This window comes from Chrysoperla carnea, chromosome 1 (assembly GCF_905475395.1).
Source record: "Chrysoperla carnea chromosome 1, inChrCarn1.1, whole genome shotgun sequence".
Taxonomy (NCBI): Eukaryota; Metazoa; Arthropoda; class Insecta; order Neuroptera; family Chrysopidae; genus Chrysoperla; species Chrysoperla carnea.
In genome coordinates, this window is record NC_058337.1 from 111,634,845 (window position 1) to 111,660,763 (window position 25,919).

The following is a 25,919-nucleotide window of genomic DNA, read 5'->3' on the forward strand; positions in this document are numbered from 1 at the left end:
AATAAATAAGTAAATCGTTCTACTATCAAAATATATGAATGACTTCCACTTAATTGATATAATTTTTCTAAAAAGAATTTAGTTTCTAGACTCTGATAGACAATATCAGTTTTAAGGTTAATTTATTTAATCCAATAAATTTTGTATTAACTTTTTTTTTCTAAAATTATTTTTCACATTATTTTGAGAGTACGGTTGTTTTTACACCCTGTATAAATAATATTAGCTTTAGCAAACACAAACAAATGTGCGTGTTTATGTTTATTCGTCCTTCGTTATTCACCGGGAAATATTCATATCTTTATCTATACAAACAAGAAAATAAAGACAGATACAATTATATAATTTATGGTTGGTCAAGTAAACGAAAGCACCTCATAAGTCAAGGTGACAATACCCCAAGAAAAATGAAATTATTTCATTTTTTTCTGAGAATAAAATATCATAACAAAGTCTAAAAATAAGATATGAATATAAAATTGTCTCTTTCATACATACAGGTCATACATCTAATTTTAAATAGATAATAATTTATAAATAGTGTTTACTACTTGTTAACAATGTGAAATCGGATCAACAATAAATGCCCTTTTTTGTAAAATATAAAAGATGGCAAATAACGTAGAAGATTGTTCCATAAATACTGAAGAAGAGGCGAACTATTCACCAAATAAAAATGAAAATCAACGAGAATTTACAGTTGTTTACAAACCTTTAAGTTCCTATGAGCATGTTTTAAATGAGAAGACGGTTAGAAATGATTTAGCTGCAATGTCAGTATTAAGTTTATACCAAAGTGCTAAAGATCTCGAAACAATGGATATAGCTATTCATTCTGAAAGGTGAGTTTATTTAACTCATTTTAACACTAACTATGAAATGGGTTTTAAACATTTTACTTTTCACAAAAAACAATTGCACATAAAACATTTAAAACATGCACCATTTGTTTTTCTATTTTGTTTACGGCTTCTATGAATAAAATCTGTTAATTCTATTTTATGGAAAGAAAAACTGCCCAAATACGATTCTGACTTGCATAAAAATAATTTTGCATCACGCATAAGCTTTGTATACTTACTAAGACATAGCGTATAAAATATTTGCGGACTGTAGGAATAATTTAATAAAACCGGTTTCCCACAACTTTTAAAAGTTTCAGAAAGTAAGGTTTGAGTTTTAAGTAATAATGTGAGAGTATGTATAAAATTGAAAAATGGACTTTTGAAATAAACCCTATTTTCTAGGAATTTCGTTCTACGTTTCAAATTATCCTCCTATAAATAGACCGACTAAAAAACTAATGAACTTTAAAAAACTATTCAACAAGGTAAATTTCAAAAGCTATTACTCTATATGCCGATAATTAATTTTTTACTTTAAGATACAGAGGATGGCGGTAGAGTACTAAATTAGCCCTCCGACCACTCAGTTCAGCTAGACGCAGCTATTAATTCTGATCCAAATCACAAACTTTATATGATTTTTTCGATTTTACCGATACTTGATTTTTGGACTTTTGTTAGTAGGTACGGTTTGATACTAAGAAATTCAAAATTTTTTTTGTTTCTGTTTTTAGAATGTAAAATAACAAAAAAAAAAACACAAAAATCCAAGCTATTTAGCAATTAGATTATTAGTACTCGAGAAACCGCCGAAAATAAATAAGTACAAAATGTAAAAAAATCGTCTAATACAATCCATATTTGTATTTTTTTGTCAAAATTACTATATATATACCAAGTTTTATCAAATTTCGAAACAAAAAGTTGTTTGTGAAAAAACTCGAGAAGACTTATTTTCTAATTACGACTATACTCTCTATAAACGATAATTTTGGCTCAAAAATAATAAACATTTTATTCATTTGACGATTGAATAAATAGTTTCAAAGACACTGTCCAAAATCCCATACGAAGAGGGGTTTCTCGGCTCGATATTTCAGACAATTTCTTACAAAATGTTTGTCTAGTTGTCAAATGTATTTTTTTTACTTTTCTGTACAGTAGTATATTTAACCCCGACAAAAAGAGCGAGCATAATTCGAAATTCTAATATGAGTATGCCTGTTTGTGGCGTCATAACTCCCGGATACGTCGATTTCTTGATTCAAAATTGAAAGCTGGTTCAATCGGGATGATTGTTACCGATGTATGTCGGAAGTCTGTTCAACAATTATGCTTTTTTTATTTATTATTATATTAATAATAAATTTAAGCTTTTTCTATTTGTTGTATTAATAATGTATTAATTGTCAGTGGATTAAGCATCGCTATATACCAGATTATTAAAATTTTACAATCGTGATGAGTGTGCTTGTAGAAAGCAAATTTTTTGAAAAATAAAAAAAAAAAAATATTTTGCCTTTTAAAAGTGAAATTTTTCAATTGTTTCAGCGAAAATGAAGACCAAAGTATACCCTTATCTGAAATTAAACTTGATGATGAAAATCATCTATCACCAAAGAGTTCCACACCAAATTCGGCTAAAAACCCAACTGACTGTCCATGTAAATTGTATCCTAATTCAATTAAATTAGTAAGCTGTCCGATGCCGTCATTATATTTTGAAGATGGCAAAAGATCTGTGGATTTTATTTTAGTATGGGATAGTTTTATTGACGTAGCAATTACAGAAATAGCAACAGAAAGGCGTGCAGTTTTTGAAAAAAATTTAATGGCAGAGGGATTAGAATTAGAATATGAACCAGTAAATGAAACTGGTTTAAATTTTATTAAAATTCATGTACCTCATGAAGTTTTACGACGTTATAGTGAAATTCTAAAATTACGTATGCCTATGAAAGAGGTATTTACATGGAAATTTTTCATTAATTTTTTTATCGATGTTGTAGCAGATTTGTCATATTTCTCTTTTTACTTTGATGTACCTATCTAAACCCGTTAGCACACGGCGCCTACTTCAAGCAACTTTATACACAATCAAAGAATTTATTACTGCCGATATGCAGGATAAACAGTGATTAGAATAGTGATTCTATGGAATACCGAATATTCAATCACGTTCTTGGAGCCTCGGTATAGACATAAATGCTTTGAGTATGTTTCCAGCATTGCTACAACAATATAAATGCATTGTGTTTGAATATGATGGTATTTCTAAATTTTCGTGGGAAAGGTTATCTACTTCTTCAGTTTCGAAAGAAATGGCAATTCATCACTGTGGCCAAATTTTTTCTTATTTCTGATATTAAATTTAACGAAATTGATAGGAAATATGATTATGAATACTGCAGTCGTTATAAGGAAAACATATTTATGTATTTTATGTTTAGAAGCTATAAAAGAAGAAAAGAGCCCTTGGATTGAATAAAATATTGCGTAACATTTCCAAACAAAAATTAATCAAAATACGATTAAGTCAAACAATACAAAATCACAAATATAACTCTTATTCTCTTTTAAATCGTCCTCGGAATTGCTGAAATACTCTGTGGCTTAACAAATTACAAACTAAAACGCATTAAAGAGGTTGGCCTATTTAATGATAAACAAGAAAAACTACATCTGTTTTTTCTGTTGTGGACAACTAAGGCTTAAATGCATTTAAAAGTCACTTGGTCACTTAAAAGGCGAGTGTGTAAAAGGTTTAGTAAGAATTGTAGTTCATAGATTCAGTTTCAGTGGTAGTTTTATCCGCTTAAGACGTTGTATACATTTTTTTAATTTGATGGCACCACAGCTGCATGAATTGGCTTATATAAAAACATAAAGTTTCAAAATTTTTAGACTTCATTTAGGAACCTCAATATTCATTTAGGTATTCATATAAAATAATGGCATGATTGTTAATTTTATTTCTAGGAACTATGTTCATTTGAAAAAGGTGGTAAGCTTAATAAATTACTACACGCAACGCAATTTATTTCGCAAAAGGTATTGTCACACTAGACTTTTATAAATAAAAAAAATTAACTAATATTATAATAAACTCCATTATAGGCTTTTAATAACCATGCATGTGTGATATAATTAACTTACGCTTAGCTAATATTTGAATCCTTTTTACTCAGAAGCATGACATAATTAAATGGTGAGTTTATGTTTATCCAATAGTTTATTAAATTAGTTCCCAAATTAACTTTTATATGTTGTGTAAACGTTTAAATGCATAATCTTGAGGTATCTGTACACTATGGAGCAAAATTTACTACAGTGTGTTCTCCTGCTAAAGTTTTCTACGAAGAGCAGTTTAGAGTCCTGTTAGAGTTAATCTACGAAATTTTGTTTATGTACGTTTTGTGTACGTTGAACCTAATTTTTACTCTGTATTCTCTAGCTAGCTCTACTCTATTCTAAGCTCTAGTTAGCTCTACTCTATTCTTATTCTAAGCTTTACTCTAGCTTAATCAATTGCAACCACAATGTACAGATATCTTTTGAAATGTTGTCTAATGTATAGTGATTTGTGTACAATTTCGTAACCTGGAAAGTGGTAAAAGTTCCGCAAAAGATAGCCCAACTTATATTGAATTAAAAAAAACTTTCATCAGTGTCCTGAGTGATTTTCGACATTTTTTACGAGATTGTTATAGATAATTAAAATTTAAAAAAAATGGAACGTAAGGACGTGAAACTTGAGTGGAGAGGAAAAAAGGCGCCTGTCTGGGCGAGATCTAGCCCTCGATCGTTGCGTACTTTGTACTGCGCATCATGCTGTCTTTTATTTTCAATTTTTTGTCTTTTGTTTTTAAACAATTGAAAGTGATTGAAAACAATTTCAATTGTTTTCAATCACTTAGATGATTAAGGGAACGACCGATGATTAGACCCCGCCCAGTTAGGCGTCGTAAATTCAGCCACGGACGCTTATAGCCCGGCATAGGAAGTTTTTAACGCATGAGCAATATAGGCCCTTTTTGATCAAAATTTATTTGACGGCTTTTTAAATGTTTATAATGTCTACTATTGCACATGCGTCCTCTAGTCGACAAATGACTTACAACTTCAGTTATAGACATAGACATATATGGTTTTATATCTATGGTTATAGAAAAGGCTTTATTGGAATGTAGTCTAGTAAAATACGTTACTATTGGTTTAAATAATAATTGGGCAAAGTTTTCAAGACTGATATATTTTACGTGCTAATTTAGATTTCAAAGTCAACTATATATTTCCATTTTTAAATAAGATGTTGAAAATTTATGGAGTGAATTAAACAAACACACTTTGGAAAATAGAGGAAGATCCTATTTTATCACTTTGCCATTTTGCGAGAACCTATAAACTTTCTTGTAAATTTTTGTACTAATAAGGAAATTTTCTGAATTAAAACATCACTTTACAACAAAGTCGTATATTGTCTTTTAGATACCCGGTTTAGAAAAAATGCATAATAAAACAAATACATTCTTTGATGAAATGAATTCATACTGGGACGCATTCTGGTCAAAAATTTACGTTGATAAAAGAGTGTTTCCAGAACGAAGTCATCGTTTCACAGCCGTTTATAGTCGTGATCGTGAATACTTGTAAGAGAAAAATTTCTCTTAGTAATCATTAAAATTGTTATTAATACTTCTAATTTTTAGATTTGATTTAGATTCGCCATGTTTCTTTACACCAGCCATACATTCACGTATAGCACAATTTATTTTGGATCGTAAACGATTTAGTGATAACGAAAATGATGATTTTGCATTTGGAATTGAACGATTGATTAATGATTATACGTATAGTGCAGCATATCCATTACACGATGTAAGAAAATTAACCGTTTAAAATATTTAACAATTATTTTCACTATTATTTATTAATTTTTAGGGTGATTTACGAACAGCAGGTTCAATGCGTCACTTGTTGTATCATGAATGGGCAGCACTGAGAAAATGGTATCGTTATCAACCATTAGATTACATAAAAGAATATTTCGGAGTAAAAATTGCATTGTATTTTGCATGGTTGGGATTTTATACACACATGCTGTTACCTGCATCCATTGTAGGGGTGGCTTGTTTTATTTATTCATGGTTGACACTTGATTCGAATAGACTTTGGTAAATATTTTAAATTCTGTATAAGGTTATCATCAGACTTCTTTTCAGAGTTGAAGTTTTATTTTGGTTTAGTGAGGATCATAAAACTCTAGAAATTTGAAAGGTTTTGAACAGTAAACGACATCTTGACGACTACGCGAACAGCGTTAAAATTAGACTTAACTTCTATAATATGTATACCCACTTTAAGTTGATACAATAAATATCTATTTTCCAATGCGCAAGGGTATTAATAAAACTGCTGGTGACCGAGTTCAAAACACATAACAGCACGTTTTGCTATCATTAATTTTGTCCAACATATAAACAGAGAATATCCTTCAAATTGTAAATTCATTTTAAAATTTTCGTAAGGATGTAAATTAAATTATATTTTCATTTTTAATACAGCCAAGATATTTGTAAAGAAGATTTAAATATTAAGATGTGTCCAATATGCGATCATTGGTGTGATTATTTCGATATTAAAGCTACCTGCCTGCATTCAAAAATTACGTATTTGTTTGATAATCCAACAACAGTATTTTTTGCAATTTTTATGTCATTTTGGGGTAAGCCTTAGTTAAATTTTTTCGCGTGAAGTTAGTTTTAAAATATTTTATAATAACTCATAAACTTTTTATAGCAACATGTTTTTTGGAATTATGGAAACGTTATTCAGCGGAAATAACACATCGTTGGGATTTAACGGGTTTTGATGTAAAAGAAGAGCATCCTCGTCCACAATATTTAGCACGATTAGCACATGTAAAACGTCGTCGTATAAATATCATAACCAATACAATGGAACCATTGGTACCATTTTGGCGTGTTAAAGTACCTGCTACAATTTTAAGTTTTTCCGTTGTACTTTTATTGGTAGCATTAGCTGTTGCGGCTGTGATTGCTGTTGTTTTATATAGGATGTCTGTTTTAACGGCATTGAGTTGGTATGGCGGCAAAGATTCTGTGATTACAAGTAATGCGATTTTATTTACAACGGCTACTGCTGCAAGCATTAATTTATGCTGTATTATGGTTTTTAATTGGGTAAAAATATTTTATTTAAAAATTAGGTATTTTTCTGTCTTTTTACTGTTTGCTGAAAGCGTATTTCTTTTCAGATTTATACGTACGTTGCTCAATATTTAACAGAAGTGGAACTTTTACGCACACAAACTGAATTTGATGATTCATTAACGTTAAAAATATATTTATTGCAATTTGTTAATTACTATGCTTCGATATTTTATATTGCATTTATAAAAGGGAAGTATGTTGGATATCCTGGAAATTATATTCGTTTATTTGGATATAGGCAAGAAGAGGTAGGTAAACGAACAAGCACAAGCTTATTAAATGCATGATGAGCTCTTACGTGATCAGTAATACTGTCAATATCTCTATAATTTTGGAGTGTGGCTACATATAATACACTAATGGGTTTTATAAAACAATCCGGGTGCCTTTCAGTATTTTCAACATTGTATCAGCATAGCAATGTATACGATAAAAAATATTGTCAATATTTTTGTAAATAATGATCGTGTAATGATTTCAATTTTCGTTGATCTGTTACATTTCCGGCCAGTTTTAAGATAAGACATTTGCCAACCTATTTAATCATAAACGTCGACTGTTTATTTCTGTCTTTCATTGTACTTGTAATTAATTCATTTTTCTCTGGCTCGCTTTCTTGACTAACGGATCTATGATTTGTTTCAAAATGCTATAATTGAGATAAGGCCTCTAAATATGCGTACAAAAGACTAAAATTATAAATTTCAATTTGCCAATAAGTGAGCGTGGATAAATTACATGACTCAATTCCTGCCTCTTTAGTATCCCCCCCCTTCCATGTAACCTTTACTATGATTCCCCCTCGAGTGGAACGTAGTTTTTTTTATTATCAAGTCAAAGACATTTTGTATTTTCTGGAACACTGGCAGTATGGCATTGTAAGGACCCATTGTTGAAAATTAAATATCCATACACCGCAAATCAAATTTTCATTGTGCCAAAAACAATATATCAAGAACATTATGTAGCTTAATTTCTTTGCCACCCTCCCTTGACATAGCTCATCGTAGCTTTTAAGCTAGCCCCCTCTCTCTCTTGATCGGGTTTATGGATTTTCCATAAGTCAGAATTTTAGTTCGATTTAATTTTCAAAAAGTTTGATGATCGCTGGTTTATGCCATGGTTTAAAATTATGAGTTTAATTTATAAATTTTAGTGTGGACCCGGAGGATGTTTATTAGAATTGTGTATTCAACTAGCAATTATAATGATTGGAAAACAAGCAATGAATACAATACTCGAAATGATTTTACCAATATTTTATAAATGGTTTTATACACTTAAAACGAAAACTGGAATACATCGAGAACAATTATCACTAAAAAATCCCGTACAGTGGTATAAAGATTTCAAATTACTTGATTGGGGTGCACGTGGTTTATTTCCCGAATATTTAGAAATGGGTATGATTATAATATTAGAAAATGCAAAGTATTCTAAATCATTTACACTGAATAGGACATTTTAGTTTTACAGTATGGATTTGTGACAATTTTTGTGGCAGCATTTCCATTAGCCCCATTTTTTGCTCTGTTAAATAATATTTTGGAAATGCGTTTAGATGCAAAAAAATTATTAACCTTTTATCGTCGACCAGTGACGCAACGTGTTCGAGATATTGGTGTTTGGTATCGAATACTTGATTCGATTGGGAAATTATCCGTCATTACTAATGTAATTAATGACAATAATCTTTGTATTTTATTCAAGCTCTTGATTCACTCTTAAATATTGCAGGGTTTCATTATTGCTTTTACATCAGACTTTATCCCACGTCTAGTGTACAGATTTGTTGAGAGCCCAGATGGCTCATTAAATGGTTACTTAAACAGTTCATTATCGTATTTTAATACAAGTGATTTTCAAGTTGGTTCTGCACCTCGAAATACACAGTTTGGTAACCTAACTATTTGCAGGTAAATTCATTTATCTTTTATCTGTATTGACATAGTATACTATTAGGTTCTTTATTTTTTCATTGATAGGTATCCTGATTATCGAGAACCTCCATGGTCTCCCAACAGATATGATAAAACTATTATAGCGTGGATTATTTTAGCTGCTAAATTGGGTTTTGTTGTGATATTTGAGGTAAGAATTAGAAATAGTATTCCTTAGTAATAATAATTATTCATAAGAGGGGTACCGCTAGTGGATCCCTAGCACATAGACAAAGGGATTCTCTGTGCCCTCCTTGAGAACAACCTGTAACCCCTTTTTAAGCAGACGAAGCTATAAGATTCTGTCGAGGCCAGACGCTAAGCACAAAGCCTACACAATTGACCGTTTCACGGTTTCGGAGTCAAATATTTTAAACCTGACGCCCTGCAGGTTTCTGTAGGTAAGATAACATTTATGAAGGTTCCATCGTCCTCCATACAGGCTCTACAAAGTGGGAGCATGAGAGATCCTCATGCTATGAAGGTGGTAGTTAAATTAACAGTGTCCTATCAAGAGTTCCACCATCTTTCTCAACTGTGCTTTAGTGAGTTTCAGGCGAGCACACTCGAATTGTTTAGCTGTGGTTATACAAAATTTGGCAGGCGTATTCCTTGCACAAATTCCCAGTAATCAAAATGAGCTTAGCGATCTGGGCACCTATCAGCAATGCAAAGATTTCTGATTAAAAAACCGTCGCTATTGACCAAGAGGAATAAATTCCTCTTTTAGTTTATAAACCCCCCGACCAGATAGATCCCCGGAACTTGACCCATCGTATAAAGACGGTCCGAGAAATACTATTCCTTATAGTATAATACATATAAAATAACGGCGCAATGAAACTGGGAGTTTCTAAAAGTGCTAAAATTTATACTCTTAACGATTTGATATTTAATTTACAGAATGTCGTAGCTGTTGTAATGATTGTTGTAAGATGGGGTATTCCAGATATGTCTACAGAATTGAAGGAGAGAATACGAAGAGAAACATTTATTACAAATGAAATTATTATCAAACAAGAAACATTAAGAGCTCAATCAGGTATTAAATAAATAAACACTATATTGGAAAAACCTAGAATTCCGTAAATGGGCAGTGTAAATTCTAGCATTTTTCAAATTTTCATATTCGTGAAACTAATTTACTAACATTTCTAACTTTTTTCTTAGCACACTGTTATTTGAAGGTACTAAATCTTTCACTAATAAATAAATATACACTGAAATACTTTAAATAAATATCAATTAAATTTTTTATTTTTTACTTTAGGAGAATATAAAAAGGATGAAATTGGCAAACAAGAAGATCGAAGAATCGAAATCCCCACAACTCCCGAACAATGGGATCATTTAATCAATAAATCATTATCGGGATCAGATTTTGATCTGTTTGTTCATGGAGATGCCAAAGATTTAAATGATCGCAATACTGTGTAAATTATTTTTTGGCCAATTTACTTCCTCGAAGTTGAAATGAATTTGTGCATTTTAAGGTTAATGATATGCAGAATCGATAAATTATCGCTTCCAAGATTTGTTCAAAGATTTTTTTGAATTATGTCTACATAAAGATATAAGAAATAGAGGTTGTAAAGCATAAACTCTGACTTAATAAACGCTGGAATTACGAAAAATAATATATGAAATACTGTCTTTGCTACGTTCTCATTTTTTATTAAAATAACCGCCGGGGTCGAGCCAAGAGCCGGAAGAAAAGATATATAGATAACAGGCCCGTACGCAGGAATCATCCAAGAGGGAAGGGGGGTCAAAATTTTGTTCATCATGTTAGGTTTTAAAGTAATTAAAACAGAAAAACTTTTTTCGAGTAAGAGAACATTTTATTATGTCAAAATTCGATATTCAGTCACTATTTTTTCTCCTGCAAGGTACAGAAAAAATATTTTTCAAAACTTTATGAAAAGAAACTACGCAAAAATGAAAAAAGAGCGTTCATTCGTTGCTATTGACACAGACAAAACTGCCAGAACGCGAAGCATTTGCATTTCCTTGCAAATATCGAGTGCTTCAAGTGAATTTTTATTCTGCCCGACAATAGTCGGGCGGGAGATGACCCGAAACCTCCACTCCCCGCGGTCGGACCTGATAGATGGCCATTTACTAGTTATAGTACACTGCATTTAAAGAAGCCAACTTTCAAACTGAACAATATTGTCCAAATATTCAAAAATTATTTAAAAACAAGGCTTCATGGTTGTGAATTATGGTTGTGCATTTGATATATATCTTATGCCGGCATAATTTCCGGCCCGGAATATTATTTATTATATTTTTACTTATTCGATTTTTTCGTGCCCTTGAAATTCGTATATTTTGTCGGCTCTATTATATCTTTATGAGTTTGTTGTTTGTTATTTAATATTTTAAATTTTATTGACTGATTTTTGTTGTTAAATTGTGATTTATATAAATCAATTTATACCAAAGTTTTGGGTACTTATTTATATTTGATCTGCTCATTTAAAAACTTAATTATTTTAATTTAGTGCCTTATCAACTCAGAACAATACATTTGTTGCAATTTTACTGAATAAAAAAGAATTTATTACGAAAATTATTTCATAATTTGTTATTATTACACAAAACCGACCTTTTGGCATTTCAATGATAATTATTTTCAGACAACAACCCATACAAAATATAAGTTATTTTACACAAAATTGTCATTGCCTGGAAGGTATTTCTTTTTTCGGCCCCTTTTTTTCTTTGCAAAATTTCAAAATTATAGAATGTTTTGAAATTTTAAATGTTTTGAAAATATATTTCAGAATAGGTTAACACTTACCACTGTTTACGAAGAATTAGTGTTATTAAAAATTTTCCCAAATTTATTATATATAGTCAGTCCATGGTACAGCGCCTTTTGGGTGATAAATTACAGGCCTAAACTTCGTATGTGGCTTCGTTATGCCGTTTTTGGTCTATTAGTTTATTATGCCGCAAATAAATTTATAATTTATAAACGTTTTTTATCTGCAGTCTTTTTGAACTCTACTTATTTCGGAGAAATTTTTATTTCCCTGAGTATAGTGGAAGAATTTCTATTTCAAATATTTCCAGGCTTTTAATTGTTTGATGACACTGGAGTCTGGACCAATTAAGACCAATTATTACTCATTACTTTGGCAACCGATTATCTGGGATTCTATACAGATTTAAAAGTCATTAATTAATAAATCAATGTTTATTTATTAATATTTTAATTTGTATTTTTTTAGCAAATATAATTATAATTTCGGGTTATTTTATAAAAAGAGAAAACAGGATGTTTAATTGAAAATGTTAAAAATAATTTATAGAAATTTTTCGAATAATTTGTTTTTGTACAGGAAATTTTCTAGTAAGGTTAAAAATTCTATCATTTGAGTACAAGGGCTCATGTAAGAAGAAAAATAATAATCTAATTAGCTTAAATATTTTTTAATCGAATTTTTCCACATTTTATTTTTAATATAATGTGAGATCGTTCAGGGTATATAGAAATATTTTGCAAAAATTTGTTAAAAATTTATTATTTTTATCTATTTTTCTCTTACATGGATAGGCTTTTGTATTATGGAGATTTAAAATTTAAATATTTTTGCTTAATAACAGATACCTGATAATGACTATATCCAAAATATGCATAAATTATGGACAGCAGATCCAAAAAATGTTCACGAGGTCAGTATGCGTTTAATTTAAAAGGTGGCCAAAAATTCTACCTTTGAATGACGTTAAACATCAATGTGGGAAACATCAGGGAATAATATAATAAGTTATACTGGAAAATCAATTTTGAACTTTATTATTGTGGCCAATTTGAATTAATCTTGGTATCCTTATTAAGTTTGAATAAATAGTTTGCTAAATTATTTTTAGACGTGGGATATGTATTTTAGAAATATTCTTTTTTCTGATTTTGAAAGTACAAAACAGTTAATAAAAACAATTAAAAAAATTCCAACAGAAGTACAAAAAGCAGTTACTGATACAAAACAAATTACTGATTCACAAAAGATTGCCGATACACAACAAAGCACTGATACAAAAAAAATTGCCGATATAATAAAAGTTGCTGAAACACCGAAAATTCCTAAAAAACTCACCCATACACAATCTTTTACATCAGATTCATCAGATATTAATAAAATTTCAAATTATTATGGTCATACCACCAAAGAACCAGAAGCACCAGCCGAGGATTGTAAAAGAACGGATGTTTTTAATTTTCCAACCATCGAAGTAATAGAATCAAAAAAATACGACTTAACTAATAAAATAACATTTAAACAAGATTTAACTACTTTGACCGACTGTAGTGAAGATACATGGCTATTTTTATTGTGCAGAAAATATCAAGTAAGTTAAAACTGTTTTTCGGATACATCTCTGACTAAATTAAAATGACTAGGCTAGGCAAGTAGTTAAACGTTATCGATCCAAGTCATTTGTTTACTTACATTTAATGTCTTTTGTTTTGTTAATTACTACTTGTTTTTGAATATTTGTTTTTAAAATTTTGCGTCCATTCATCCGTATTGCTAATAACTACACCTTAAAGGTAATGTTTTACAAACGGTTTTAATTTTCAAAGGTGGTACGGTCATGTTTTATCAACGACGGTAGCATTTATACCCACTCTGCTATTTAAACATATCATCCATTTTATGTGATTTGTTAAACATTAATTACAATTTTTTTTGCAGAATTATGGTCACTTTTTGGCTAAAACTGACCCATTAGAATATACACGCAATGGTAATCAAAATTAAAGTTTTTTTAAATTCTGTTATATTTTCAGTTTTGGCATTAAAAAACATGAAACGAATTTTTAGGAACTTCATAATTACGCAGCACTACGACTGTAAAAAATCTTGCCTTTTATAATTTTAGTTTAAGGCACCAGACAAAACTTACCATTTAGTAAAATGTCAAGGCATTTAGTAAAGCTGTGGCACATAATAAGTTGATTATTTTGCCAATTTGCCGCTTTCGGAAAAAAATTTTAGTCACTCTGCTTAAACCTAGTCTTATTTTTGTCTGTATCATACAATTCAATAAAATTATTATTTAATTTCAACAGATGTACTTATGAAATATCGAATGGCTATAGAACACACACTTGAAACTTTAAAAGGTAAACAATTTCAAAAATCACTAATTTTTTTAACTTTTCGCTCAAATAGAATTTGATATCTTTGCCTGTTTATGGTTAGGGCAACAAGTGAAGGTTCTTTAAGCTGAATGTGATTCAAATAGGAAGGATCCGATAAATTTTTTATTTATTTTAACACTAAAAGGCCTTTTGCGCAATTGTATCATTTCAATCATATTTGGATTAATTGAAATGGTTTAAATTCAAAATAACAAAGGTCTGATAAATAAATTATTATAGTCTAACAGAGAAATTTAACTGAGAAAAAGATTGGTTGTCAATCAATCAATAATCTTCTTTACCAAAATTTATTGGCTCTACGCTTCCACAGGAATTTCTTTCTTGATTTTGGTGTGTTATAAAGAAAATTTGTTACAGATATATAGTTAAAAATAATTTGATAAAGCTTTTTTTAATTTTATTTATCTATTTAATTTGTTTGGTACATAAATTTTTATTTTACACTAGAAAAAATTCATGCGGATAAGGAATGTTATTTATCATCTATAACGAATATTGGTGGACAAAATATTACACTACCGTTTAAAGAAATAGTTAAGCGCCTTGAAAAAGTTTATACGAGTAGTATGGGTATACAAACTAGACAAAATAATCGCATTTTTATAAAGAAGTGGATTCAGAAAAAAGTTGAATATCCTACGCTATATGAAAATGTAACCCCGTTGGAAAAGCTGATTGCATTAAAACGTTTAATAAATACCACAGGGTAATAAATATTTTTAAAAGAGTTATGAGCATTAAAAAATCTAAAACTTCATTTATATTCACTAATAAAATTTCTCACACATTTTACTAAAATTTTAAGGTGTCTGTTCAGTAAGAAGTTCAGATACTTTTAAGTTTCCGATTACATCTAAAATAATATTTATATATTTTGATTGATAACTAGATTTGATAAATTTGTGGCAAAAAATTGGCCAAACGAAGTTTCATATGGTTTCAATGGATTGGAAAGTGTTATTCCAGCATTAGGTCAAATCATAGATACAGCTTCTTCCATGGGAGTGACTCAAGTTCTAATTGGTATGGAACATCAAGGTCGTTTAAATGTAATTGCTAACATCCTAAAAATACCATTACGTCGAATTTTTGCTTTATATGGTGATCCCGTAAGTAATGCATATTTCCCTTATTTTATTTATTCAATTAGTACGTAAAACGATCTACATTGAAAACGCAGATCGGTTTCCAAGGATAGCTAAGAACACTCCCCATTCGGGAGTTAAAAAAATCTGTGATATCTATTTATTTAAAAACGAAAAATTCAAATGTTACAAAATTAGTGTTGCAAATATGATAATTTAAATGAGATAATTTTAATCAATTAATTATAACTAATTTATATAATTTAGAAAGGTAACCTGACAATGGGAACTTCTAATCAGTTTTTAAATTTAACATCAGAAAAGCATATCCGTTTATCAATAAGTCCTAGTTCAAGCCATGTCGAATATGCTGGTCCAATTTTAATGGGCAAAGCCAAAGCGTTAATATCTCAGAAAAATGATTTAAAAGGCAAAAGTGTTTTGCCAATAGTTATTCATGAAGACTCGGCATTTTCTGGTCAAGGTGTTTGTTTTGAAACAGTGCGATTTGATCAATTACCATTATATACACCGTTCGGAACGATTCATGTGGTATTAAATGATTATATGACTACATCTACACATTCATCAAGTACCCGATCCACAATATATCCTACGGCAGTTTCTTTCGTAAACGAAGCACCTGTTTTCCACGTTAATGGAGATGATATCGAAAGTGTACTTTATGCAGCCAAATTATGTGCCGAAATACGTCAACGATTTCAAGCTGATGTTATTTTAGATGTTGTTGGATACATTCGTGATATGGGAAATCTTCAATTTGTTGAACCGATTATGTATTCAAAAATTAATCAAATGGAGCCAGGTAAGACACGAAGAGGCAAGATGGATTTGATAAACTTTGATTATGAAAATTTACACCTTTTTTGGCAATACAACTCAGTATTGGCCTGCGTTGTCCCTCTTGATATGTCGATTACTGGTCTTTCATGCAAAGATTTTCATCTTTCTTGGGTCTGTTTGCAATTTATCTCTCTAGTACCTTCCATTTGGGCTCTACAGATTAAATTTGAAACCAGTTATTCTGCCATCCATGCAATGTGTCCCAATGATGTGTATCTGAGATTTGGCAAAGCAAATAATATATTCTCTTTCATTTTCGTATTCGATTTCGTATGTCGACATAGTTGATGATTTCTTGAATATGAGAAAAGGTCGAGGACTCATTTGAATTATCTTAAATTCATAAAAATTTCAGCTCTTTTCTTGAACTGTTTGAAAGTAATTTGAGGGTTGCCGAACTTTTTTCCATCACTGTGAATTCCCTCTAATAGTAAAAATATTTCATCGTAAATTATTTCTGATATAGTAATGGATAAATTTTACGCTCAGCTAAAAAATGAGAAAATAGTAACGGAATCAGAATACAAAATGTTTAAAGACGATTACGACCGACGATTAAAAGAAGAATTTGCGAAAAGTGGAGAAGAGAAACCTGATGCGGAACATTGGATAGACTCTCCATGGAAAAGTTTCTTTCAAGGGACAAATCTATTTCATTGCGATGCAACAGGAATTCATGAACAAACGATTTATCATACGGGGAAAAAACTTTCCGAATTGCCATTAAAATATGATTTACATCCACAGGTTGTGCGTGTCCTTCAAAAAAGAAAAGAACTGATAAAAGAACGTTTAATAGATTGGGTATTAGCTGAGGGTATAGCTTTTGGTTCGTTACTTAAAATGGGAATTCCTGTAAGATTATCTGGCAGTCAGGTTGCAATTGGGACATTTAATCAAAGACATCATATACTTTACCATCAGACTAAAGATAAGGTTTGTTACAACATATTGGTTATTTTTATATATCAGCCCAAAAATTGTCACCTTACACAAACGAATTTTTATTTGTGTAAAAATTATTCCTGTATCCCAAAACCTATATTATTTATTTATTATTCATTTCGGCGCTTCGCCTGAGATATTAAACCGCTCTTATTCCCTTTTTTACATCCAAATTTAGCATACTCAATACTGACATTTCCAAAATTTTTGTTTGGAAACTATAAGTCTATGAAATAAAAATCAAAGTTATTAAAAAATGTATGTATAATTTAGGTAGAATATCACCCATTGTCTAACATATATCCCGATCAAGCGGAATATTTAATAATTAACAGTCCAGATGCTGTAAATGGTACATTGGCATATGAGGTAGGATTATCTACAATATCTCCAAAACTTCTTGTTGTATGGGAAGCTACATATGGTGATCAAGTAAATCTTGCTCAAACCGTTATAGATAATTATATTGCGTCAGGAGAAGCAAAATGGAGACGTCAAAGTGGACTCGTTCTATTATTACCGCATGGAATGGAAGGGGAAGGCGCAGAACGTTCAAATGCCAGACCCGAACGCTTTTTATGTCTTTGTAATGATGATCCTGAATTGCTACCAACCGAGACTTCTGATGTCAATTTTAATATGAAACAATTGTATCATTGCAATATTATTGTTGCAAATTGTACAACACCTGCTAATTATTTTCATATTTTGCGACGTCAAATTCTATTACCATTTCGTAAACCACTCATTTTATGTACACCTAAAAGTATGATAAATAATTCTTTATTCAGGAGTTCATTTGAGGATATAATTTATCCAACAGAATTTAAACGTATTATATCAGAATTTGATGAATCGGCTAGCAAAGATCAGTTCGATAATGTTGTAAAATTAATATTTTGTTCGGGTTCCGTTTATTATGATTTAATGGAAGAACGAGAAATGAGGAATTTAAATGAACAAATTTCAATTGTTCGCATTGAACAGGTTAGATATAATGAATATTATTTTTATAGATCGATAAAATTAAACTCACCAATTATTCGCGAACACTTTCAAAGGATATCGCCATTTTCGAAAATTGTTTCGAATAAAAAATTTTAGGTTTTTTTATGAGAAAAAATTTCCTAATTTAAACAGAATAAGATGTCTCCCTTCAAACTCAATAATTTTGTCTAAGCCAGATTTGTATAGCTTGTGTATTTTAAAACATTTTTGAATTTATCGATTAAAATGACGCATCTTAAATAAGCCTAAGTAGCCAAAGTTATTGATCAAGCAATTTGAGATGTTTCTGTAACTTAAGTTTAATATGCCTATTTATTAATATGTTTAACGAAATATTGTTGTTATTTTATTAAAATAGCTAGCACCGTTTCCGTATGATTTAGTAAAAATAGAATTAGAAAAGTACAAAAATGTAAAACAAATTGCATGGGCCCAAGAAGAGCATAGAAATCATGGTCCATGGTACTTTATTGAACCTCGTCTTCATTATCTTGGAGTTGAAAACTTACAGTATGCATTTATACATTTTTGGAACGAAGTTCCTTATAGCACGTAACTCTCTAAGGTTTCGTTTGTAATATACATGCCTGTGTATATTACTGCAGTGCAGGTCCTTACATGTGAGTTTAAGTGTTTTTACTTACCTATAAGAAGAAGTAGTAATATACATACGTACGTTCGAAAAACAGACAGAATATAGTAATATCCTTGTGAAAGGAACTTCGTTCCAACGGTGTGTCTCACGATAACTCATTTTTTCAAATTTTATTTGAAATTTTTTAAGGTATATTGGACGGTTAACATGTGCAGTACCCGCTGATGCATATGAATCCCGATTTATAGCTCAACGTAACGCATTTTTAATAGAAGCTATGAAAATTTAAAGAATTTTATTGTCATTGTTTAAATAATTGAATTTGTTTTTTTAACATCAATAAAACATTCTAAAAAATTTATTTTATTTCTTTTACGAAAATCTCGAGGACAATGCATAAAGAAATATCTTGCTGATCTTGACACTAGCCTCTAGTGTAAATCTAACACATATAATGTCCGGCGGAAACACGCATGACCATTTCTCTAACACAGCTCCGGTACTATAAATTTATGATACATTTTAATCTCAATTTTTAAAGCCAACTATTTAGTTTGTGAGTACATTTTAACATTGTTGCCAAGGAACTCATGTACTATCCAAAATATTTATTGTTAATGGTCATTCGTTTTTGTACTATTTGTTCGGGTAAAATGCAGTAAAAAAAATTATACATAAAATAAACAAATTAATATTTAAACTGCCAATATGTCACGTTATTTACAATTAATTAAAAAAACTTCCGGTTGTATTTCGCACAAGGTTTGTCTAATATTTTTAACTACCTATATAATATTTCCTATTGTTCAAGATTTACACGATATAAGGGTAATCTGCATTTTGACGAGATGCCAATTATGATGGCCATTGGCCGTTTGATTGAAAAATAAAGCATGTTGTCTTGTCGATCTAATATAGGCCCACGATTAGGTCGTTAACATCTGGTAGTGTGAATGCACCCTTAACATTTTTTGGACAAGAGAATTGTATCACAAAATGATATTTTATTTTCGGTTCCAAAAACAGTTTTCATTGTACAAAAATCAAAGTTAATAGTTTTATTAATCATATTTAATATTATACATGATGACCCCGTAGACGTACAAAATGAACTAAACAATACCCTCCAGAAATTGACCACTCTCTAGAAAAAGCATTGCTACCCGTCTCCGTATATACTTCACAGCTGAATAGGGAACGTTCAGTTCATTTTCTTTGTCTATGGATGAAACGTTGTGAATTTAAAATTGGGGATACTAAAAGTATTTTTCTATAACAAGATGTCAACTTGTCGCACATCGCGTTAGTATCAACTCAACATAAGAGATAGACAAAAAAGTACAGAGTCCATTAAACAACTTTTTTATAAATATATTATAAAAAGATGGGACTCTTAGGCCACCGAAAGTATAGAAACTAAAGAATTGCATAGTATATTTCAGTTAGCTTCTCTTTATTCAATGTTGATTTCTCCGATTATGACAAAATCCATCAACAAAACTGTTAAAAAAAATTTATGTTCTTCACAGGAATGGATTAAATACATGGTGCGATATTTAAACCAACAACCGTATGCTAAGTTTGATTTCTTTGAGGATAATGACTGGATACCCATACTTTCCACGTCGGATCAACAAACAGCAAATCATTTAACTTTATGCCATTTAATTCATAATTTTCAAGTATATCAATTTAAAAAACTTTTTTTACTCCCGAGTGCTTTTAGCCCAAATATCCTAGTTCAAAGACCTACACACATTTGGATAAGAATCGAACCGATGATCTTTTACATACCGAAGAAGTACACTGTACATCTAAATCACCAGTTAATGGTGACAGAGTAGAAGTAAACTCTATGTAGATACCTTCGTGATTTTAATTAAAAGCGTAAGGACAAAATGATTATAATTTGCTAAAAGCGTTCGGATAATTCTTAAACAATAATAATTATGCTGATAGTATTTTCTTACAGGCCAGAGGTCATTATTTTGCGAAATTAGATCCACTGGAAATTTCGAATCCTTTAGATACTGAAGGTGATAAAATTGAAACTGTTAGTAAATTAATACAAATTCGATTTAACCAAATAAAAAGTAAGCTTTAAAAAAATATAATTTAACACAATTTAATTACGATTTTTGGTACTGATTGATTGAATTTTAAAATCTTAGTCCAACTATGTCGTATATAGGCAGAAATACCTTTTTTTAAGAAAATTCGTAATAATTTGTATTTACTCTTTCAAGCACAATTTGCAAATGATAAACGTGAATTTAAATTACCACCTACGACATTTATTGGAGGTGATACGGATTCATTAACGTTGCAAGAAATATTTAAACGTTTAGAAAATATTTATTGTGGTCCACTTGGAATTGAATATGTATATATTGCTAATTTAGTTTGTGTTGAATGGATAAAAGAAAGATTAGAAACACCCGGTGAAAAAGTTACTAAATTGGAGAAACAAATAGCACTTAAGCGTATAACAAAAGCTACTAAGTATGACACATTTATATATCTTAATAAAATGTAACTCCTTTACTCTTCGAGTTATTAATTGTTTTAATTTCTTGCTAAGACTTGAAGATTTTTTTGCAAAAAAGTGGCCAAGTGAAAAACGTTTTGGTATAGAAGGGCTAGAAACTGGTATTGTAACATTATCACATATAATTGACACGGCAGCAACATTGGGCGTTGAGCATTTTGTCATTGGAATGGCCCATCGTGGACGACTTAATGTTTTAGCCAATGTTGCTAGAACACCATTGTTTGAAATAATTTCGCTATTTCAGGATATAGAACCGCCTGAAGATTATGTAACGTATACTTAAGTTTGAATTTCAATTTGTCATTAGTAAAAGTACTTTGTGTTTCCCAAATTGACTTTGTTGCATGTATATACATTATAAAACTTTAATTAATAAAAATTGCATCACTTTTATACCGGGACTATGATCTTGACGCAACACACATCAATTGTTGGGATTCTTTCAAAAAACATTTATAGTCTATGCCGTAAATTTTTATTCACATTTTAAATTTGATCGCAAATCAATATAAAACGAAATTACTTGATAAATGGCGTAGATTAGCATCTTTAAGTTCAATTTGAATCCAGACCCAATTTACGAATAAAGTTTTTTTTTTGAAGTAAGCAAATGAGAATTATCGAGTTACAGGCTAAAAATGTGTTTTAAAGGAATTCAAACAATTGATGTGGGTTACGTCAGAATAGAAACCTCGGGTTAAAAACAGGCCTATTTAGAAATTGTAAAAAATAAAAAAAACTAATTCCGAAATTTTCCATCATAAATTCGATCAAACTTCAAGACTCAAATTTATTTGATAACTCAAATAACCAGCAAAATTGTTAGACAACCGCAACTCATTTCATAAATATCCAAATTTAAAAATTACCTTCGACTGATAATAATAAGAATGTCTGATACTGTGTTGACTAATTTCCAGGGTGCAGGTGACGTAAAATATCATTTAGGAACCACTGGCACATTTTTTAGTAAAACAGCAAACAAAAAAGTACGTGTAACAGTTGTAGCAAATGCATCACATTTAGAAGCAGTCAATCCGATCGTTCTTGGGAGAGTAAAAGCAGAATTGGTACACACGAAAGATAAAAAAAAGGTACTGCCTATATTAATTCATGGTGATGCATCTTTCTCTGGCCAAGGAATATGTTTTGAAACAATACATTTAGCAAAAGTACCTCATTACAAAGTATACGGAACTGTGCATATTATTTTTAATAATCAGATTGGTTTTACAACTGATCCACGATTCCACCGTTCATCTGCTTATTGCACGGATGTTGCAAAAGTTTCCAATTCACCGATAATTCATGTAAATGGTGATAATGTTGAGGCTGTTTTACAAGCATCCAAATTATTAACAGAATGTCGAATGAATTTTCTTGATCATGATGTTGTACTTGATATAATTGGTTATCGTCGACATGGTCATAATGAAGCTGATGAGCCCATGTTTACGCAACCATTAATGTATACAAAAATTAAAGCATCCCCTACAAGTAAGTTCACCTGGTCTTATTTGTATTAATAGGAGCGATGGACAAAATCAATCTTGGTCTTGCTATTGTAAGGATGTAACCTCATGATGATAGTTGATGCTGGCTTTGAGCGTATTTTTATCTATTAGATAGTTGATACGTTCTTCGCTTCGACGCTTCTAAGTTTATTTCTGGATGGCAGGACGGCCTAAACTTACCACGTGACCTAACTTGACGCTCAAACTCAGCGTCAAGCATCAGCTTGAAAATACACCTTTAAACTTGCAAGATCATGACTACTTCCATAGAGTAATACCAAAATCCATAATTACTCTAGTCCTAAGTCGATACGTACTAGAATTTGAACTCTATTGTTGCTGCTATTTTATTTCAATTAAATAAATTTTTCTTTGCACTTTTAAAACAAAATTTTACCTTTTAGTTTTAGAAAAGTATTATCGGGAATGTCTTAAAAACGATCTAACAACAAAAGAAGAACAATTAAAGTATGAAGAAGATTTTCTTAAAATGTTGGAAGCAGAATATGAGAAAGGTAAAGCACAAACAGAAATTCATCCAGAAAATTGGGTTGAAATTAATTGGCCAACTTTCGGTGTTCCTACAAATGGTGAACCGCCAAAAACGGGCATAAGTGCTGATGTGATCAATCATATAGGTACTGTTTTTGCATCCCGCCCAACAGAATCAAACTTTGACTTTCATATAGGAATAACTAATATTTTAAACAAAAGAGTAAAATTACTTGAGGATAAGTCTGTAGATTGGGCTTTAGCTGAAGCCATAGCAATTGGTTCGTTGTTAAAAGAAAATATTCATGTGCGACTTTCTGGTCAAGATGCACAGCGCGGTGTTTTTGATCAAAGGCATCATGTATTACATCACCAGACTAAAGACAAGGTGGGTACAAATAGTTATACAATTAATTTGATCCAGATCTAGGCCATTTTAATATTCAAAGTAACTAAATATTCAAAGAATCCACTAGAGAAGAAGTATAGTACAGAGGGAAGGATAAAAGAAAAGAGACGAAGCTTTTCTGTAGGATTGAACGTCATGAAATTGTTTAACATCTAATAACAATTTCTTGTCGTGATCTGGCCTTATTTTATAAACTTTTTTTTTAAGAGTAAAAGTTCACTGCATTAAGATTTTCGTACCACTTAATCGTAGACAGCATGTATTATTGCAGAAAAATGAGCGATAAAATATATTTTATTTCAGGTCACCTATGAACCATTGAATCATTTATACCCTTCTCAAGCACTTTATACAGTTTGCAACAGCCCAACTGGTCAAAATGGTGTGTTGGGATTTGAATTGGGATACAGTACATATAGTCCTAATGCCCTTGTTATGTGGGAAGCACAATTTGGTGATTTTGTAAATAATGCTCAAGTTATCATAGATCAATTTATTAGTGGTGGCCAAGAAAAATGGGTTCGACAATCAGGTATAGTGTTATTGTTACCACATGGTATGGAAGGTCAAGGCTCTGAGTATTCAAATGCAAGACCTGAACGATTTTTACTTGGGTGTAATGATGAACCAAATGTATTCCCAGAAATGAATGCATTTTTCGAAATGAATCAATTAAAGAAATGTAATTGGATTGTTGCAAACTGTTCCACACCAGCAAATTATTTTCATATTTTAAGAAGACAAATTAAGTTAGAATTTCGTAAACCGCTTATTTTATTTACACCAAAATCGTTGCTAAAACATCCAGCTTGTAAAAGTAGTTTCGAGGAAATGACTGAAAATACACAATTTCAAAGAGTCATACCGGATTTTAATCCAAATCAAGATAAAATATCAAAATTACTGTTCTGTAGTGGGCGAGTTTATTACGATATTATGGAAGAACGTGGAAAAAAGAAATTGAACGATGATATTGCAATTTGCCGAATTGAACAGGTTCGTTCTCCCTAAATTTCATTGTGTGTATGGTTAGGCATGCTTAACAGAGGTTGGGTCTGATAATCAAACGACCGACATTTGCTTGAGGCGCCAAAATTATGCAATTACAAAATACTGACCTAACTGAACCCAGTATGAATTCGCTTACGTTTAATTAAAACGTATTTTTAAGTAAATTATTTGTCACAAATTTCAAAAGAAAAAGCTTTTGTAAATGTCTAATTAAATTAGGATGTTGAGTAAATATTTTATCACACACTTCACTTGAAAAAGCTCTTTTTCCAAATGAGTTCGTTTGTGTTTATTTAAATTCAAAATTAAAAAACTGTTTTTTTCACCATTAGTTCTTTAATGTTCTAAAACATTTCAGAATAATTTTGAAAAGATCACAGATAGATAGATGATTTTCGCTAATAAAGGCATCAAAAAGAATAAACGCGCTAAAGCTAAGTTCAATTGGACATCAGATACAAATTTTGCACTAATTTATTTTTTGTAATTCCTAGTTATCACCATTCCCATTTGATTTAGTAAAAGCAGAATATTTAAAATACAAAAATTTAAAGAGTGTTTGTTGGCTTCAAGAGGAACATAAAAACAGTGGACCTTGGATATATGTTAGACCACGATTTGCAGCAATTGGACTTAAAAACATAGAGTAAATAAATAAAAACTAAAATTAGATTGTAAAATGTAAATTACCAAAATATCAAATTTTAGATATATTGGCAGAAGAACGAGTTCAGCTGCGGCAACTGGATTTCGACCGAAACACATACGTGAACTAGAAGAAATGATGAGAAATGCTATAATGATTTAAAAGAAAAATGTCTAGATCTAATAATTGTATTTTATTGGCAAAAAACCGATGCTTCATTGGTTGTATTTATTTGTACAAAACAATTTTTAATAAAAAAAGGTTTTACCTGTTGTTTTATATAGACATTTATATCTTTTGGTGCACTTGGAAGTTAATTTGAATAGGTCAATGCATAATGTATATATAGTGTGTCCCCGGATAGAGGTAACTATACTTGTAAATTTTCTTATTTTGCATTTTATGAAGAAAAGTCATTCATTATAAGAAGTTTTGCTTATTCTGAAAAGTATATAGGCATACTTAAAACTTCTAAATAATGTACAGGGTATCCAAAAAATTGAAATCACTATTTTTCTTTTTGGTAAACTAGCCTTCCTTTTTATAAGTTGACAAAATGTTACTAAGCAGAGTTACTCGCAATTAACAATTATGAATCTATA

At 30.5% G+C, this 25,919-nt stretch overlaps 4 protein-coding genes across 5 annotated transcripts; all 4 read left to right on the forward strand.

Annotated features, from left to right (window-relative positions):
* The first annotated feature begins 497 nt into the window (after positions 1–497).
* LOC123305980 (anoctamin-4) lies at positions 498–11,413 on the forward strand. Of its 2 annotated transcripts, XM_044887824.1 has the most exons (15): positions 498–842; positions 2,397–2,808; positions 3,825–3,896; positions 5,334–5,494; positions 5,555–5,723; positions 5,787–6,019; positions 6,410–6,570; positions 6,645–7,048; positions 7,123–7,326; positions 8,235–8,481; positions 8,547–8,752; positions 8,816–8,994; positions 9,064–9,169; positions 9,922–10,060; positions 10,289–11,413. In XM_044887824.1, exons 1-15 carry the CDS (start codon positions 610–612, stop codon positions 10,453–10,455), a joined length of 3,093 nt encoding a protein of 1,030 aa, XP_044743759.1. In that variant the 5' UTR covers positions 498–609; the 3' UTR covers positions 10,456–11,413. The 2 variants fall into 2 exon arrangements, with proteins under 2 accessions (XP_044743759.1, XP_044743761.1); XM_044887826.1 differs by lacking the exon at positions 3,825–3,896.
* Positions 11,414–12,660: 1,247 nt separating this feature from the next.
* LOC123293546 (2-oxoglutarate dehydrogenase, mitochondrial-like) lies at positions 12,661–18,983 on the forward strand. The gene is made up of 11 exons (XM_044874410.1): positions 12,661–12,702; positions 12,901–13,380; positions 13,728–13,779; positions 14,105–14,158; positions 14,645–14,903; positions 15,087–15,306; positions 15,550–16,108; positions 16,613–17,082; positions 17,365–18,078; positions 18,458–18,609; positions 18,884–18,983. The coding sequence occupies exons 1-11, from the start codon at positions 12,661–12,663 to the stop codon at positions 18,981–18,983; spliced, it is 3,102 nt and encodes a 1,033-aa protein (XP_044730345.1).
* A 359-nt stretch (positions 18,984–19,342) lies between these two features.
* LOC123306003 lies at positions 19,343–20,611 on the forward strand. Its single transcript, XM_044887864.1, has 2 exons — positions 19,343–19,456; positions 20,224–20,611. The coding sequence occupies exons 1-2, from the start codon at positions 19,403–19,405 to the stop codon at positions 20,536–20,538; spliced, it is 369 nt and encodes a 122-aa protein (XP_044743799.1). The 5' UTR covers positions 19,343–19,402; the 3' UTR covers positions 20,539–20,611.
* Positions 20,612–20,731: 120 nt separating this feature from the next.
* LOC123305982 (2-oxoglutarate dehydrogenase, mitochondrial-like) lies at positions 20,732–25,486 on the forward strand. The gene is made up of 8 exons (XM_044887828.1): positions 20,732–20,787; positions 20,941–21,196; positions 21,276–21,513; positions 22,166–22,742; positions 23,164–23,639; positions 23,964–24,656; positions 25,166–25,317; positions 25,380–25,486. The coding sequence occupies exons 3-8, from the start codon at positions 21,412–21,414 to the stop codon at positions 25,477–25,479; spliced, it is 2,100 nt and encodes a 699-aa protein (XP_044743763.1). The 5' UTR covers positions 20,732–20,787; positions 20,941–21,196; positions 21,276–21,411; the 3' UTR covers positions 25,480–25,486.
* Positions 25,487–25,919: the final 433 nt, after the last annotated feature.

Bases quoted from the DNA above. Each gene is read 5' to 3' on its own strand.
- LOC123293546 (XM_044874410.1), top strand. From the start codon at position 12,661: ATGCATAAATTATGGACAGCAGATCCAAAAAATGTTCACGAG. The intron at 14,159-14,644 runs GTAAACAATTTC...ATTTTACACTAG, and splicing joins CACACTTGAAACTTTAAAAG to AAAAAATTCATGCGGATAAG. The intron at 14,904-15,086 runs GTAATAAATATT...ATTGATAACTAG, and splicing joins CGTTTAATAAATACCACAGG to ATTTGATAAATTTGTGGCAA.
- LOC123306003 (XM_044887864.1), top strand. From the start codon at position 19,403: ATGTCACGTTATTTACAATTAATTAAAAAAACTTCCGGTTGTATTTCG. The intron at 19,457-20,223 runs GTTTGTCTAATA...TGTTCTTCACAG, and splicing joins CCGGTTGTATTTCGCACAAG to GAATGGATTAAATACATGGT.
- LOC123305980 (XM_044887824.1), top strand. From the start codon at position 610: ATGGCAAATAACGTAGAAGATTGTTCCATAAATACTGAAGAAGAGGCG. The intron at 5,495-5,554 runs GTAAGAGAAAAA...TCTAATTTTTAG, and splicing joins AGTCGTGATCGTGAATACTT to ATTTGATTTAGATTCGCCAT. The intron at 8,995-9,063 runs GTAAATTCATTT...TTTCATTGATAG, and splicing joins GGTAACCTAACTATTTGCAG to GTATCCTGATTATCGAGAAC.
- LOC123305982 (XM_044887828.1), top strand. From the start codon at position 21,412: ATGGCCCATCGTGGACGACTTAATGTTTTAGCCAATGTTGCTAGAACA. The intron at 24,657-25,165 runs GTTCGTTCTCCC...TGTAATTCCTAG, and splicing joins CAATTTGCCGAATTGAACAG to TTATCACCATTCCCATTTGA. The intron at 25,318-25,379 runs GTAAATAAATAA...ATCAAATTTTAG, and splicing joins ATTGGACTTAAAAACATAGA to ATATATTGGCAGAAGAACGA.